The sequence below is a fragment of the Larus michahellis genome, chromosome 10 (assembly GCF_964199755.1).
Source record: "Larus michahellis chromosome 10, bLarMic1.1, whole genome shotgun sequence".
Lineage (NCBI taxonomy): Eukaryota > Metazoa > Chordata > Aves > Charadriiformes > Laridae > Larus > Larus michahellis.
Window position 1 is genome coordinate 16622157 of NC_133905.1, and position 13923 is coordinate 16636079.

Sequence of the window (13923 nt, forward strand, 5' to 3'; positions counted from 1 at the left end):
AGAACTGCAGTTATGTTTTGCTCTTTTATTTTTCCACATTACTTAAAACAATGTTTAATAGCACTGTATCTTATTTTTTACAACAAAATATTTCCATGTATTCATTTCCTGCTTATAATTGAAAACTTCATACAACAGTCACTAAATGTCAGCACCTAAATCTTCATAATACTGTTGTTTTGTAGTGCAGTTTTGTTATGTTTGGGACCACGGTTAGAGATCTTACTCTGTATTCAAGATTCTCTTATTTTTTTTTGTCAGTGCAAAATGTTTTGAAGGGGGGATAAACATTTACAGTGTATTGGTAGCAAGGGTATGATTCTAACATGAAACAAAGAGTTAACATTGGTGTTCATCCATTAACTAAAGAATACAAAAGTTTTATTCTTTCATACTTGGTTTTTGTTTGCACATGATAACCTATGCTTTTTGAAACTATCAGACTCAGGTATATTAAAAAAAACCCCAAAATAACTATATTTTTATATAGTGGTAGGTGTGTATTTGTTTTTTTAAGCTTGTTTTTCCAGGTGGTCAATTGAACTACCTTTATAATTTGGATACATTATTATAGATCTTTAAAAATATGGACAATTCTAAACAGTTTGTTAGGGTCAAAAAAACCCAGATATCCATTAAGCTTCTTGAAGAAAGGGAAAAATGAAAATAATAAAAATCTCCCCCCCCATTATATTTTAATGTAAGTAAATTCTTGAACATGGTATTTTTATACAAAGATATATTTTAATCATAAATGCCATTCTATTTCTCAGTCAAATATTATGACAAATATAGGACACGATACCATTTTATTGCAATGATTAGAACACCACTTCTCAACCTTCTTTATAAAAAACCCAACAAAACACTAAAAATGAAAAAAATACACCCACCCCACCCCCTCAAATCCCCAAAACAACAAAAAACCCAAACCCCAAACTCCAGAGATCTATATCCTCAGCTGATGTAAAGCAGCACAGCATCTTTGAAGTCATACAGACACTTGGCTGCTGAGAATCCAGCCCTGGAGATGTAGTGCACAACAGCAGTCTGATGTAAGATACATTTAGCTACAGGAGTTCCAGAGCACTCCAGGAGAGCAGGTTCAGACAAGTGCATTTCAGCCCACCAGCATATTTCAAAAGGTGTGCTGGTTATATGGATTAAACTTTTGATGACATTTTTCATAACAAGAACAGCAGAAACAACAGGAGCTTTGAAAATAAAGATAGACTATTTAAATAGATGATAAAAATCTTAACACTACTAGGTAGACTAGTGTTAAATAAAAACTGTCTGTAGACTTACAATAAATTAAAAATAACCTTTGGGTTTGAGTCTGATGCAGTATTTAGGGAGAAGTGATATTATTCAATATCTGGATTTGTAGAGCTACTGGAGTGCATTTCAAAGTACTGCAGTGGTATGAAATTAAACCCTTTAAAATAAATTATACAGTGATCAGTGTAAAATTATAAATTGAGAGTAAGTAATTCTCCTGGATCATAGCCAGTGAAATGTTGGTAGACCAGGTAAATTGAATGTGGTGTTTGTTCATTTTGTGTGGAAGCAATTTAGCATATGTGGGGCATAATTTCATGCTGGCACTTGTTAATGGATGAGTAATAAATCAGGCCACAGAACTCCTTAGAAACATGAAAAAATGAATCTGTAGTTCAATAAAAATAATAAAGTGCTTTAAATGACCATTTTTTACTTACTACATTGTTTCTCATTTCATGGTAGACATCAAAACCAACCCAATGAAATATGATAGTGCTCTAGAGTAAGTAAAACTGAGCCTGTTACTTACTGCAGTCAGTTTTTCCATGTATCTTCTTGCCTTGATGTTAGACTTAGTTTACTGTGCGATCAGAGGAGGAGCTTATAGTATGGGTTGTACTTGCGCAGACATAAAGATCACCATGAATATCTTCTATTTTAAAGTTTCCATTTGCAAAAATGCGGATGTAAGATGAAGGAAGCAAAAAGAGCAATTTGGAAACAGTTCATATCCAGTGTATGTAGCCAGTCTGCCTGAAATACACTGTTCAGTTTTGTAAGATAGAAGAAGGTTGCTGGGAATGTATAGAAATCTGAGAATTTATTCCAAGTCCATTGAGTGATAGCTGCTATAGTACGGATGCTTCTTCCATGGCTTCAATCCATCTAAAAAGGGCAGGAAAGAAAAAGTGGTACATATAAAATTATATGTATTTTAAGAACATGTGTCTTTTAAGAAAAATAACTATTTTAAGAACGTAAAGCCTGAAAAGGACTGTATTTCCCATCCCAGCTGTAACAAGGAACTATAGTTTTGTGTTTAAAGCAGGGAACTGGGTACTAGGAGTCTTGCGTTCTAGTACAACCTTTACAAGTAATTTATTGTAAAATCTCAAAGATAGTACAAGTGCTGTCTTAGAACAGGAAAGATGAAACAACTGAAGTGTGTTTAAAAGCAACAAAAACTCACATAAACATTCATTGCCTTCCCTGTGTGTCTTGAGTTGCTGGCATTTTTATTACTAATTTCACTACTGTTTTATTATGTGGAAGCAGTAGCACTAGAATGGGAAATCTAAACAATTATTTGTTGATGAGGAAACTAAGAGATGGATAAATAGAACACATAAATCAGAGAAGTTTCTGTACAGTAATCACATTTGACAGACTTTTGGGCATGGCTCCTGAGACTCAGCCTCCTCTTTAGCTATACAAGGGAGCTAATTCTCCTTCCTGAAGGGACTGAAAAGCACCAGGTAGATTTTTAATGTCACCCAGGCCAGTCACATGCTATAGATTAATCGGCACTCTGAAAGTTACTTGTTTCCTCTGTTATGAAGGCATTCTGAAGCAAAGGAGAGGGAAAAGCCCTACATAAGCTTTTGGAACTGTGCACTGGCTTGTGTGGAAGTCTACGCTGCTATAGTAGTAGCTACATGCTATAGCACACATACCTCTGTGCTGAATTGTTATCCTCTGCTCGGAAGCTATAAAAGAGAGTCTGCTTGTGGTAGAGATGGAAAACTGTATCCATACTTCCTTCCTCCTTTTCTGGGGCAATGGTGAAACCCAACAAAGGCAAGCTTTCCGTGGCAACTTTGTCCTGAAAGCAAACAAGAAGTGAACCAAAGCTTCGAGAGAAGGCTTGTAATGGTGAGGACTCTTTCTGAAAATCAAATAATGATATAACTCCTCTCTGACAGGGCTGCAGAAGCAGTAATGTGAATCTTCTGCTGGAGTGGTGGCTCTTACCTAAACAGTATCACTGCCTGTGTACTGCATAGGTTTATCTAGTCTTAGTCCTGAATTTGAACACCACCTCTGAAAGTCCAGTTCTTCATGATCATCCACATGGCCATGAAGGTCAAATCAGCCATTACTTTAGTGGCTACCTTTGGTCCAGGAGGCAAACTAGAGGTTACTGAGAGTATGGGACAGTACAGCAGCAGTTCTGAAAGCCTAAGCCCCGTTCCCAGTTATGTTTCTTTCAAGCATCTTTATTTGCTGAGTGCAAGTAACAGTCTTTTTGATACCTTGTCACTTCCTTTCATAGCACTGGCAACTTTTTTAGAAATCTGCACTGTCTCAAACAGCACACTTGCTTTCCAAAATGCTGTTTTGAAATTTCTGAGCTGGTAATGCAATTAATTGTTAAACTGCTTCCAAGAAACATCCATGAATTTTGCTTGCCAGATGCTGCTTTGTACAAGTTAAAGAAAACAAGAAGCCTTAATCGAATCGCAGTTTAGCTGTTACTGATAGCTGCAGTTTTGGTCACTGTATTTACGTAATGTTTTCTATATGTGTATGTTGCCTTTGCCTCTGCTTTTAGAAACTAATTTGAAAACTGTAATTAGCCTTCCATTGCTTTTTCCCTATCGTTGAACCTGAAATCATCACTTTTAAGGTTACCAGAGGTGAGGTAAATGTATTGGATACAGAGTTTGATGCCAATGGTGAATTGCTGGCCAAATCATGAACTCTTTTGTGCCTCAGTCTCCTCGTCTGTTTAAAGGGGATAATGTTGCTTCATGCAACAGTTACGGTGGTGATGAAAGCTTAAATAATTCAGCATCCAGTTGTACACTTAGCTGGGCTTTAGACTAAACAGTAACGCAACCAGAGAGACTATATAAAACAATGTATGCCACTATGACCACCATCAACAGAGTGCTGAAGACGTCTTATTTAAGGCACAGAATGGTGCCTTGGACTAATCAGCCCAACTAAAGGCCTGGGACTAATCAGCCCAACATTCACCATTTCCCATAAGTGTCCGTGATTTCTTTTTGATTCTCCTATAGTAGTCTAATGAGATTTTTAATTGAACTTTTTGGGTTCCCTTTGAGGACCACAGACCTTGCAATCAATCTGAACTACAGTAAACTATTTGAAGTTTTTCTTGCAAAAGGTGAGCCATTCCCACCATGTCCTTGGCATAAATTGAGGTAAAGATGTTGCATCTTTCAGCTGCTGCTGGCACCTACTCCACCTTCTCATGAACTTGAATTTCATTCAAATGATTTTTTTATGCTTCTGCTTACGAAATCTGTGCGTTACAACCAAACTTTATATCACACTTGCTTCAAATTTATTTGTATTGCAGCTATTCACAAAGAAGAAATTAAAATAAGAAAAGGGACTGGGAAGAGACAAAATACAAAAAAATGATCTAGTTGATACCCAGTCTTCTTGGCTGTAAGGAGGAGCTCACAGGCCCATACACAGGGCAGTAGTCTCACCTCTGCAGACTGCCTCCTGTCTTTCCCTGTTGGTACTAGTAGGACAATTAAGTCCTATTTACACTTGCAAAACTACAAGATTCTCCCCCTGACCAGAAATGGATCATAGCACCATCTATCTGCAAATATCTGTCAGTTACAAGTGCACCAGAGATGCCGAAGGACCTTGAAGTCTTTAGGTGTAAATATACAGACTAACGTTCACAGTGATTGACAGTTTATAAAAGCACAAATAGCAAGAAATCAAACAATGAAGGGCAGTTTGTGAAGAGGGATGCTGAGGTCCAGCTAGGGCTGTGGCTGGGCCCCTCAGCTAAGGACACCTCCCTGGGGACTTAGTCTGTTAGGACCAGTTCTTAGAAGGCACGTGGTTGTGAGAACTGCCATTTATACTGTTCACGTTTACTTGTGCTGCCTGTAGGGAGTAAAAAAGGGAATTCAGATAAGAAACTATTTCAAGTCAGATTGCACAGTACCTCATTTGCTATGTAGGTGTAGAGGACTTTGCCTTTGATAACAAACCAGCGTTTCTTCCAGTGTCTTTTGCCTCTCTTACATCTGCTGAGGTAACCACTGATGGTAGCTCCCTCTCCTGAGGCTGCCACCTGGAGCAGGGTAGGAGAAATCAGGATTTGTAACAGCAAAGGCTCTTTTCCCTTCCTGATTATGCATGTTAACATCACATCAGACAACTAGGTCTATATCCATGAAACCGTAAGTAGGCCATTAAAGATACCGAGACAGAAAAAATATAAGCATGGTATTTTGGTTCTTTTTAAGATTTCTGCTTCTTTATGGTTTCTGCTTGAAGATTTCTGGTTAAACTTAGTTCTCAGTAACTCTGATGGAAAATATGCAGTTGAGCTATTATTGAGGTCAGCTACTTTACAGTTGTGTTCTGAGAAGCTGAACTTGACCCTTTTCCCAGGTCTTTTTCTTTTTTTTTTTATACATATATATATAAAAAGTATATGCTTCCAGAAGGGAATTACTGTCTTGTGGCTGAACAATTCTAAGATGTGGGTATATTTAGGACTTTGCAATGGTTTTATATCAATTTTTGTTAATCACTCAGCTATGACTTGGTTTCATTTGTGAATTAATATTTCTGAGAAGAGTTACCCCTCTCACAGAAGTATTTTGAGATCTAAGTGCTTAATGTTCTTCATTCAAATCCAGATTTTGAGTAGATGGAACTATACACACAGACGCGCACAATGCAGTGTACGTTATTAGTTACAGCAGTAAAGAGCAATAGTATTGGATTTAGAAACAAAGGACAGAGACTCAAACCCAGCTTTTGTAGCACTGACACAAGAGATGGAGCAGTTATACAGCAGTGTTTTGCAGCGGAACAGAAATGTTCCAGGACCTGGGTAAACAAGTTAGAAAAAGTTATGGAGCAATGCTATTGTGAGACAGTTCATATCAATAACGATGTGCTGCCTCCTTGTGGATAGAAAGGCAATGCTTTTTCCCTATCGGGGCTGAAATTTTGCATGCTGGTTCTTTCAGCATTCAATTTGTGTGTTTTTATTACATGCTTGTATCTTTTGCTCAGTTTTACCTCAGTGCAAACAAACCTCAGGAAATTCCAGTGTCTCGACTTTACAATGAGTTCAGTAAGATGCTTGCACCCTATTCTCTTTAATACTGCTTATTTCAGTGAAATAGGAGTGAAATACTGCGCTTGAGTTCAGTGGGCAACTTAGCTACCTAGACTACATCAACATGATTGGCACCTTGTTCTTCGAAAGAAAACTAATACAGCTGGAGAAATCTTGCCCCATTGAAATTGGTGGGAATTTTATTGTTTTACATTGGTGGTATCAAAACTTGAACCATTTGATTTGAAATAGTTTGGTTTGAGGTGGAGGGAAAGTGCCTGATAAACGTGTATGCTCCTGAATTGATTGCCAAGGTCTAGAGTGTGTTCCCTAAGTAAGTGGTATTTTATTTCTCTTGAAATCAAAGTAAGGTTTGAGAAGTAAGAGTCTTGTCAAAAAAGGAAAAAAGGTAACTTGTCAACAGTATGTCGTGCTCTGTTGATACTTGTCGTTGTCTGTGATCTGCCTTCTACTATCTAATACCTTGAAGTTGTCTTAGTTTTCTAAAGACTTCACAGGCTGATGAGAAAAGTACGCTGCTCTAATTGAGTTTCTCAGTGGGCTCAAGAAGCTTCTGTGGTATCTCCAGAGCTCAGCGTATTTTTTATTTTAAACACTACTGTGAAAAACAGAAAAATAATTGCATGATGAAAGTAGGGCATAGGCTGAGCCCACTGCACATAGAATAAATTATAAACATAGCTGCTGAAGTATGAGCACACGGTTCTCTACAGCTCCTTGCCTTTCTCAGGCAGCTTGGTCCTACCTCCGTAAGAGCTGACGGGATCTTCTTCTGTTTCTTAAAAGATGAATAATGAATATTGTGGAAGACAGAGGAGAAGGCACTGCTTGAACACCTGGATGAAGTTGGAGGGAAGCTCACACTTAGTGGCCGCTCTGCAGGATTGAGAAAATTCAGAAAGGGGAGGGGGAAATGGATGAATCAGTATATATCAGACTAGAAGTAAGAGACACACAATACACTAATGCAAATGACTAAGGAAAATGCAATGCCTCCTCCATAGACAGTTTTCATTTTAGCTTTTCTTTCAAATCACCCTTTTAAATCTGATTATTTAAATCTGATTCCAGAGTTTGACCACCATCTGGGTAAAGAAATGTTTCCTATTGTCAAGTCTGAACCTCTCTAATGAAGCTTTTAACCATTCCCACATGACCTGTCCCTGGATCCCAGGGAGAAGAGCTCAGCACCTTCCTCTCCATGTCCCCTCCTCCAGAGCGCGATGATGCAGAGCGTGACAAGGTTGCCCCTCAGCCTTCTTCTCTCCAAACTTGACAAACCCAGAGTCCTCAGCTGCTCCTCACAGGACATAGTTTTTATCGTTACTCTGGTTTATCAGAAGGCCAGGGGAGCCCTCAGAGAACCTGGTTTGCTGAAACAGTTTTAGCTGCCATACAGCCTGGCACTCCTGGGACCTCAATACACACGCCTCATGCTTGAAATGAGAAAAGACAACATGGCAGGCAGATCCTAAAGCCTCCCCATTATACAGGCAGGAAATGGGTTTGTCAGTTTTGCCAAGAATGAAGGAACCTTACCTCTTTTCTTAAGTTCCACATAGCAGCTATCACAGACTTTGGCTGCTTGATCTTTGAGGTACTTCATAGGGTACTTGTTTCTTGAACAATTTCGACATACAATCTGCTCCAGCAAGGAGAGATGCACATAAATATAATTAAAATTTTTGTATTTGTACATACAAAACAAATGAGCTGGTTGGAAGAGGAAGACAGATAGCAGACCAGATATGACACTCTCCTAAAACCGTGGCAGTCAGGGTAAGTCTGCTGGCTGAAATGTGATTGCTGTACATCTACACTGATGTAAGCCAAGCAGAATTGATCACTTTATTTGGTTGCACACCATTGCTGTGCCCATATCCCCAGGAATTTATACCTTCCCTACTCACAGAAGGACCACTTTAATATTACTTCTGTTTTCATAGCTTTGTTAGTAACATTGTTTTCTTAAGCAAGCTTGCATGTTCCCCCTATCCCTGCGTAGGTACAGACTGCTTTTCTCTGTGGAATTAGAAGAAGATTGAATAAATACTTTTTCATACTAGCAAAAATTACTGGTAGTTTGATACCAAAAAAAAATAATCACTGATGTTAAAGGACAGCCATGGTTTAAAACAGGACTGCAGGTTTATGTGTATAACCAAATCTCTAGAGTCAGTGATAAAGGGACAAAACCAAGAAAGCTTACAGATTCCCTTGGCTTTAGTGCAAAAGGCAGCAACTCTTCAGTGGATCACAGAGGAAACTTTCCCTTTGGTCACTAACCAAACCATGCTCCACTGCTGAGTTTCTTCACTTTTCTTGGAAGGTAATATTACCAGCTGTTATTAGGGACAGGACATGGACTAGATGTGCTACTGTGCTGGTCTAGAATAGAGCCTATATTTTTAGTGTATTGCTTCATTGTCTCTAGAGCTAGCTGTATATCAGATATAACGGCTGGACTCAGCAACAATTACCCTGTAAGCATTCAAGTACTAGCCTTTGGGAATTACTTTGACCCTCAACAGAAAGTTACTGTTGTTCCTACTAGAGTCATTAGAAACCTAATTACTTAATTTTGCAGAGCAGTAACAGGTTCCGTGAGAAGTCAAATTCTGGTCTTGATGTTGCTACAAGTTTGCAGGTGTTACAGCAGTGGCAGCCAGTGTCCCAGAGGTGTGAATAAAGCCTCCCTGAGAAGCTTGTACAGCTCTTACCTTCCCACAGGCATGGCAATGGTGTCGCCTCAAAGTGAGGGTGAAGTCACAGCCACAGTTCATGCACATCATGACATGGGACACAGGTACCAAAGTAGGAGGCCTCTCACCCAAGGGTATTCCAAGCCTTTCCCTTAGCTTAAAATCAAACAAGAACAAATGAAGAAGCATCCACACTTCCAAAGTACATTCAGTCAGCCCTGCTCCATCATGTGCAATTCTCTCATTTCAGTCTACTTTCACTTTCTAAGATCCACAAATTTTCTACTTCCTAATGCAAGCAGTGCTGCTTCAGCACTGAAAGGCTGTGGCCAATCAGTACATGGTGCTGTTAAAGCCAGAGTCACAACAGGTAAAAATCCGTGTAGATTTATTATTGGTCAGGCACTGACACTCTTCCACATCAGACAAGGATCTGATTCATTGCATATGCAAATTGCAGGTAAGAACATGAGTTAAAGCCGTCTTTTTATTAACAGGTTTTGAAATAATATCTTCAATATTATCTATCAATAATAGCTTTTGATCAAAAATGGCCTAAGTTTTTTATGTCATTATACCTTGGTACAGTTCTATGATCAGGAAGTGACAGTACAGAAAACAATAAAACCAAAGATTAATTTACCCACACACAATGCAAATTTGATCCATGCTTTCCATGGCTAATCTGAATATATGTAAGCAGCTTTAGAAAATTTATTCACTGTTCCTATTTCTGGGAATGCACCATGTTGCAGTGCTGTACAGGTGCCTTTGCTTCAAGCCCAGGGAGGTTGAGGTTGGAAGGGACCTCTGGAGGTCATCTGGTCCAACCCCCCTGCTCAGTCAGGGCCACCAAGAGCCAGCTGCCCAGGACCGTGTCCAGGCGGCTTTAGAATATCTTCAAGGATATTCCCCCCTGAGCCTTCTCTTCTCCAGGCTGAACGGTCCCAGCTCTCTCAGCCTTTTCTCATATGTGAGGTGCTCCAGTCCCTTCATCATCCCTGTGGCCCTTCGTTGGACTCTCTCCAGTATGTCCATGTCTCCCTTGTACTGTGGAGCCCAGCACTGGACACAGCACTCCAGGTGTGGCCTCACCAGCACTCTGTTTTCCCCAATTAGTTTTATTTAGTGAAACTCGGGTTCTACAAACATAAAATAGCATTTTTACTTTTCGTCTGATGTATTCTTTGCTTTCATAACTGAGAGTAGTACAACTGAAATGAATGAGAAGACAAGAATATACATAAATTGTGCTGGTACAATTACAATATTGCAGGTGGGGTTTGCACTGGTAGTGACTTTATTGTGTGTATGATATTAGTGTAACTAATGGGTAGTTTTGTTTTCTTAAAATCTAAGAAGTTTGCAGCTATTTTTAGTTCATCCAAAATAGTCTTCCTCCAGAAGAACTCCTATTTAAGCAAAGGCCACAGAGTATAGAGTGTGATTAACATTTCAGAGGTGTCCCATGACCTGTGATGACCTTCATTATTTAAGCTTGGCATACTGGTTTAAATAAAAATAATAAGAACATCTTACCACAAGGAACTCTGCATTTTACAACCCTCCTTCTTTCCTCTCTTTCTCTCCCTTCCCCCCCACCTCTTTCAAGCATTGAAAGACTTGGCCTCCTTTTACCTCCACACTGCTGTGGAAAGTGGAAGTGTTGTGAGCTTTGTAGTCATCTGGGATGTGTCTGCTGATGCAGCTGTACCAGTCATCCCTTTCTGAGCAAGAGCTGTGGAATGAAATACATCAGAGCAGTCAATGCCACGCATAGCAGGGACTCAAATAAGGTGTTTCTGGATCAGAGGGAAAAAGCTTCACTTTATGAATGTTTGCTTTTCCCCATTACTTCATTGAACTGGTAAGTAAGTTCCTGACGAGGAATAAAATTGACCATTGGACATATTCAGTGGGATGCTTAGTGTGGATCCAAGGTTAGGACTGCGACTGAGAAGGAAATTTTTCAGAATAGTCTCTGACTTTGCTATAAGCTGCTCAATCCTACAGCACCTATGACAATATGAAATGTCTCTTTTTTGTCATGTCTGCCCTAGATTTTAGGCACTCTTGAGCATGTAGTGTTGGCATGGGTTGCTCAGAGTAAGCACGTTCATGCTCATCTCTACAGTGGGATGCTTAGATGATCTGCATGTTGGGAAATGCAAAAGTCTGTCACCCACAGTAGAGATGTGAATACTTTCATTTTCCTGTAGCTCCATCACAGACTATCTCCATCACAGTCTCCTGGCAAGAGGCCAGGACAGAAATTTGGAAAGTTCGTTCTGCATTCCCTCTAGTTGCAGTTATGTATGGAGGCCAGTAGTTCTCCACACCGGCCCCTAGATGCCCCCGTTGCACAAGGCAAAACAGTGAGCACTTTGCGCTTCTCTGTCAGTCCAGCTATCCCAGAAAAGCAGCAGGGCTTTTAGTGCCTGTTACTTCCCAGATGCATTCGCAGTGTTACAACCATAAGCCGTCCTGCCTGTGTTAGCTGGTTTTCCTGCCGTGACTTCAAACCGTGTGCTTCCTGTCCATCTGAAACTGTGTTCAGCTTTAGCTGTTCCCAGCATCACTCATGGGAGCGAATACGACTCAGTGTAGTCTTCCCTCCCGGAGTTCATACCAGCCACTCATATTAAAGCTATCCACTAGACTTTGTTGTAAAAATTAGCAGTGGCATCATTGCCAGCTGCTGTTCAGCTGTGATTTCCTCACACTGTCCTCACGAAGGCCACCAAACAAGACATCTGAGAACAATTTGTCTTTTGTGGTCTTAAAAAAAAAAAAAAAAAAAAAGCACAGAAAGAGAGGAAATGCCAGATTTTATCAATGATCTCTGACAGCCTCCCTCTGCACCATGAGCATAAGCTCTTGTCTGAAAAACACCAGCCTCTATAAAATTCCACAAGCTTCCAGTAGAAACTGGAGCAGAAACTCTGAGCCAGTGTATCTGCTGCATATAGGTTAACCTCTGCAAGCCAGGGGGCTATGCTACAGACTGTCTCTGCCAAGAGTCACACTACTAGTCAGTCCTTATTACTACCAAAAGTCCTGTCAAATTACACTTTCTAAGAAATCTAAGGAACCACAGAATCAGAATGGTAGGGGTTGGAAGGGACCTCTGGAGATGATCTAGTCCATGACCTCCCTTGACCTACTGGCCACACTTTTTAATGCACCCTAGGGTACCACTGGCGTTCTTGGCCACAAGGACACATTGCTGGCTCATGAGCAACTTGATGTCTGTATCTTCCAGACAAATCACATTCGTAGCCTGCAAATCACTAAAAGAAATCCGGGCTTCAACCTTTCTCTTGCTAATTCTTTCTTGGAAATTCTTTTCACTTGAGAATTAAGATAGATACAATTTAAAAAGCCAAAGGAAATCATGGCCCATATAGTGACGTAAATTAAAGCCACTTTGGGAAAGACAGATAAGAGGGACAATCTGCTATTAAAAGCCTGATATCTAACTGGCCCCTTTAACCTCTTCTCCACTCCATCAAACACCTCTAGGCAGTAATCACAGGTTATTAGTGTCTAAATGTGGGAATAACACCTGTCTGCTGATGAGTAATATAAATTATGTCAATTGGGACTGGCCTATTCTTAATTAGCTGTTTCATTGGTTGTATGAATGCTCAGAGGTATTTTTGCTGAACCTCTGAGGCTCAGAGAAGCTCAGACTTTGATTCACCATTGCTACGTTTGGTTCTTGTGTGATTTTGGGGCTGCAACTTTTGTGCTGAGCTATCAGTTATCCTTGTTGGCTCATATATTTTTTCCTTAAGCAAATAGAGAGGGTCAAATTGTCACTGCAGTCTCCTGGACAGTAGGGGCATCCATGGAACACAGAAACTGGACTGGGATGGGATTTTGTTGCAGTGCTATCACTGTCATTCTGAATTAGCCTTTTAGGGAGGTAACACTGACTGCGTTCTCACAGTGCTCTGGTATTTTATATGGGCACCACATGGTTACATGTGTACAAGAACATTTTTGAAATGCAAATAAAGGTATAAGAGCAGTATGAGCCTTCTCCATAATGTCTCTGTGCTCAGATCTGTTACCAGCTCACTGCAAGCCAGTAATATGCCTCTTTGGGTAAGCGAGCCATTTTCAGCAGCAGATGCAAAGATTTTATAGTGCCATCTGCTCATATAGCCATGCTGACTTCTGAGCTCTGGTCATCCTCATTCTACTCAGTAGCCTTTCGTCCCTGGCACTCATGCCTTATTTCCTCAAGGCATTCACCTTGTCTCATACAAGTGTAAAGGCACTGTGAGGTTTCAGTTGTGATTGTTAACAACTGGCCTTCAGTGTGGACTCACAGCACCTTGGTCTGAGCAGTAAAAGATACAGACTTTAGGGACACTTGAAGCCTTCTGGAAGTTTTTTGTCTTTGGTGCTCCTTTTGGTGAGTGTAGCAGGCCAAGGATGTTGTGCAGTGCAGTTAAGAAAGCATGATGTCCCACCGGTGTCTCATCAGCTCTGCCAGCCAGTACAGAAAGGGAGAGGAAAAAATGTTCTTGGGTGACTTATGGCAGATTGGTCCCAGAATGAGCAGCACAAGGAAGGGAAAGGGGTTCTATCCCAGTGCTCTGATAAGAGGCGGTCTCCGTCTGGCTGTTATCAGAAGGGCAACCTTAGTCTCAGGCCCTGGTTCTACCTACTATCAAAGAAACACATCTTGCACTGGCCTCACATGCTTTGTTTAGGCTAACTAAGCACAGACTTGCTATGAGTACAAAAGGCAAAGAAACAACATAACAATGCAAGCAGAACATCCCAAGCTTCCCACTAGGGATGCCAACTTCAGCTGCCCTGAATAAAGGGGACATG

The 13923-nt window shown here is 40.3% G+C and overlaps 1 protein-coding gene across 2 annotated transcripts in view; it reads right to left on the reverse strand.

The window, feature by feature from the left end:
• Positions 1 to 724: 724 nt before the first annotated feature.
• FGD5 (FYVE, RhoGEF and PH domain containing 5) overlaps positions 725 to 13923 on the reverse strand; it is a 101874-nt gene continuing 88675 nt past the window's right edge. For both annotated transcript variants that reach the window (XM_074602703.1, XM_074602702.1), the window contains exons 15-21: positions 10714 to 10813; positions 9094 to 9231; positions 7913 to 8015; positions 7119 to 7249; positions 5222 to 5350; positions 2958 to 3106; positions 725 to 2169 (exon numbers count right to left, since the gene is read on the reverse strand). In XM_074602703.1, coding sequence (XP_074458804.1) covers positions 2133 to 2169; positions 2958 to 3106; positions 5222 to 5350; positions 7119 to 7249; positions 7913 to 8015; positions 9094 to 9231; positions 10714 to 10813 — 787 coding nt within the window. In that variant the 3' untranslated portion in view covers positions 725 to 2132. The remainder of the gene's footprint in view (positions 2170 to 2957; positions 3107 to 5221; positions 5351 to 7118; positions 7250 to 7912; positions 8016 to 9093; positions 9232 to 10713; positions 10814 to 13923) is intronic.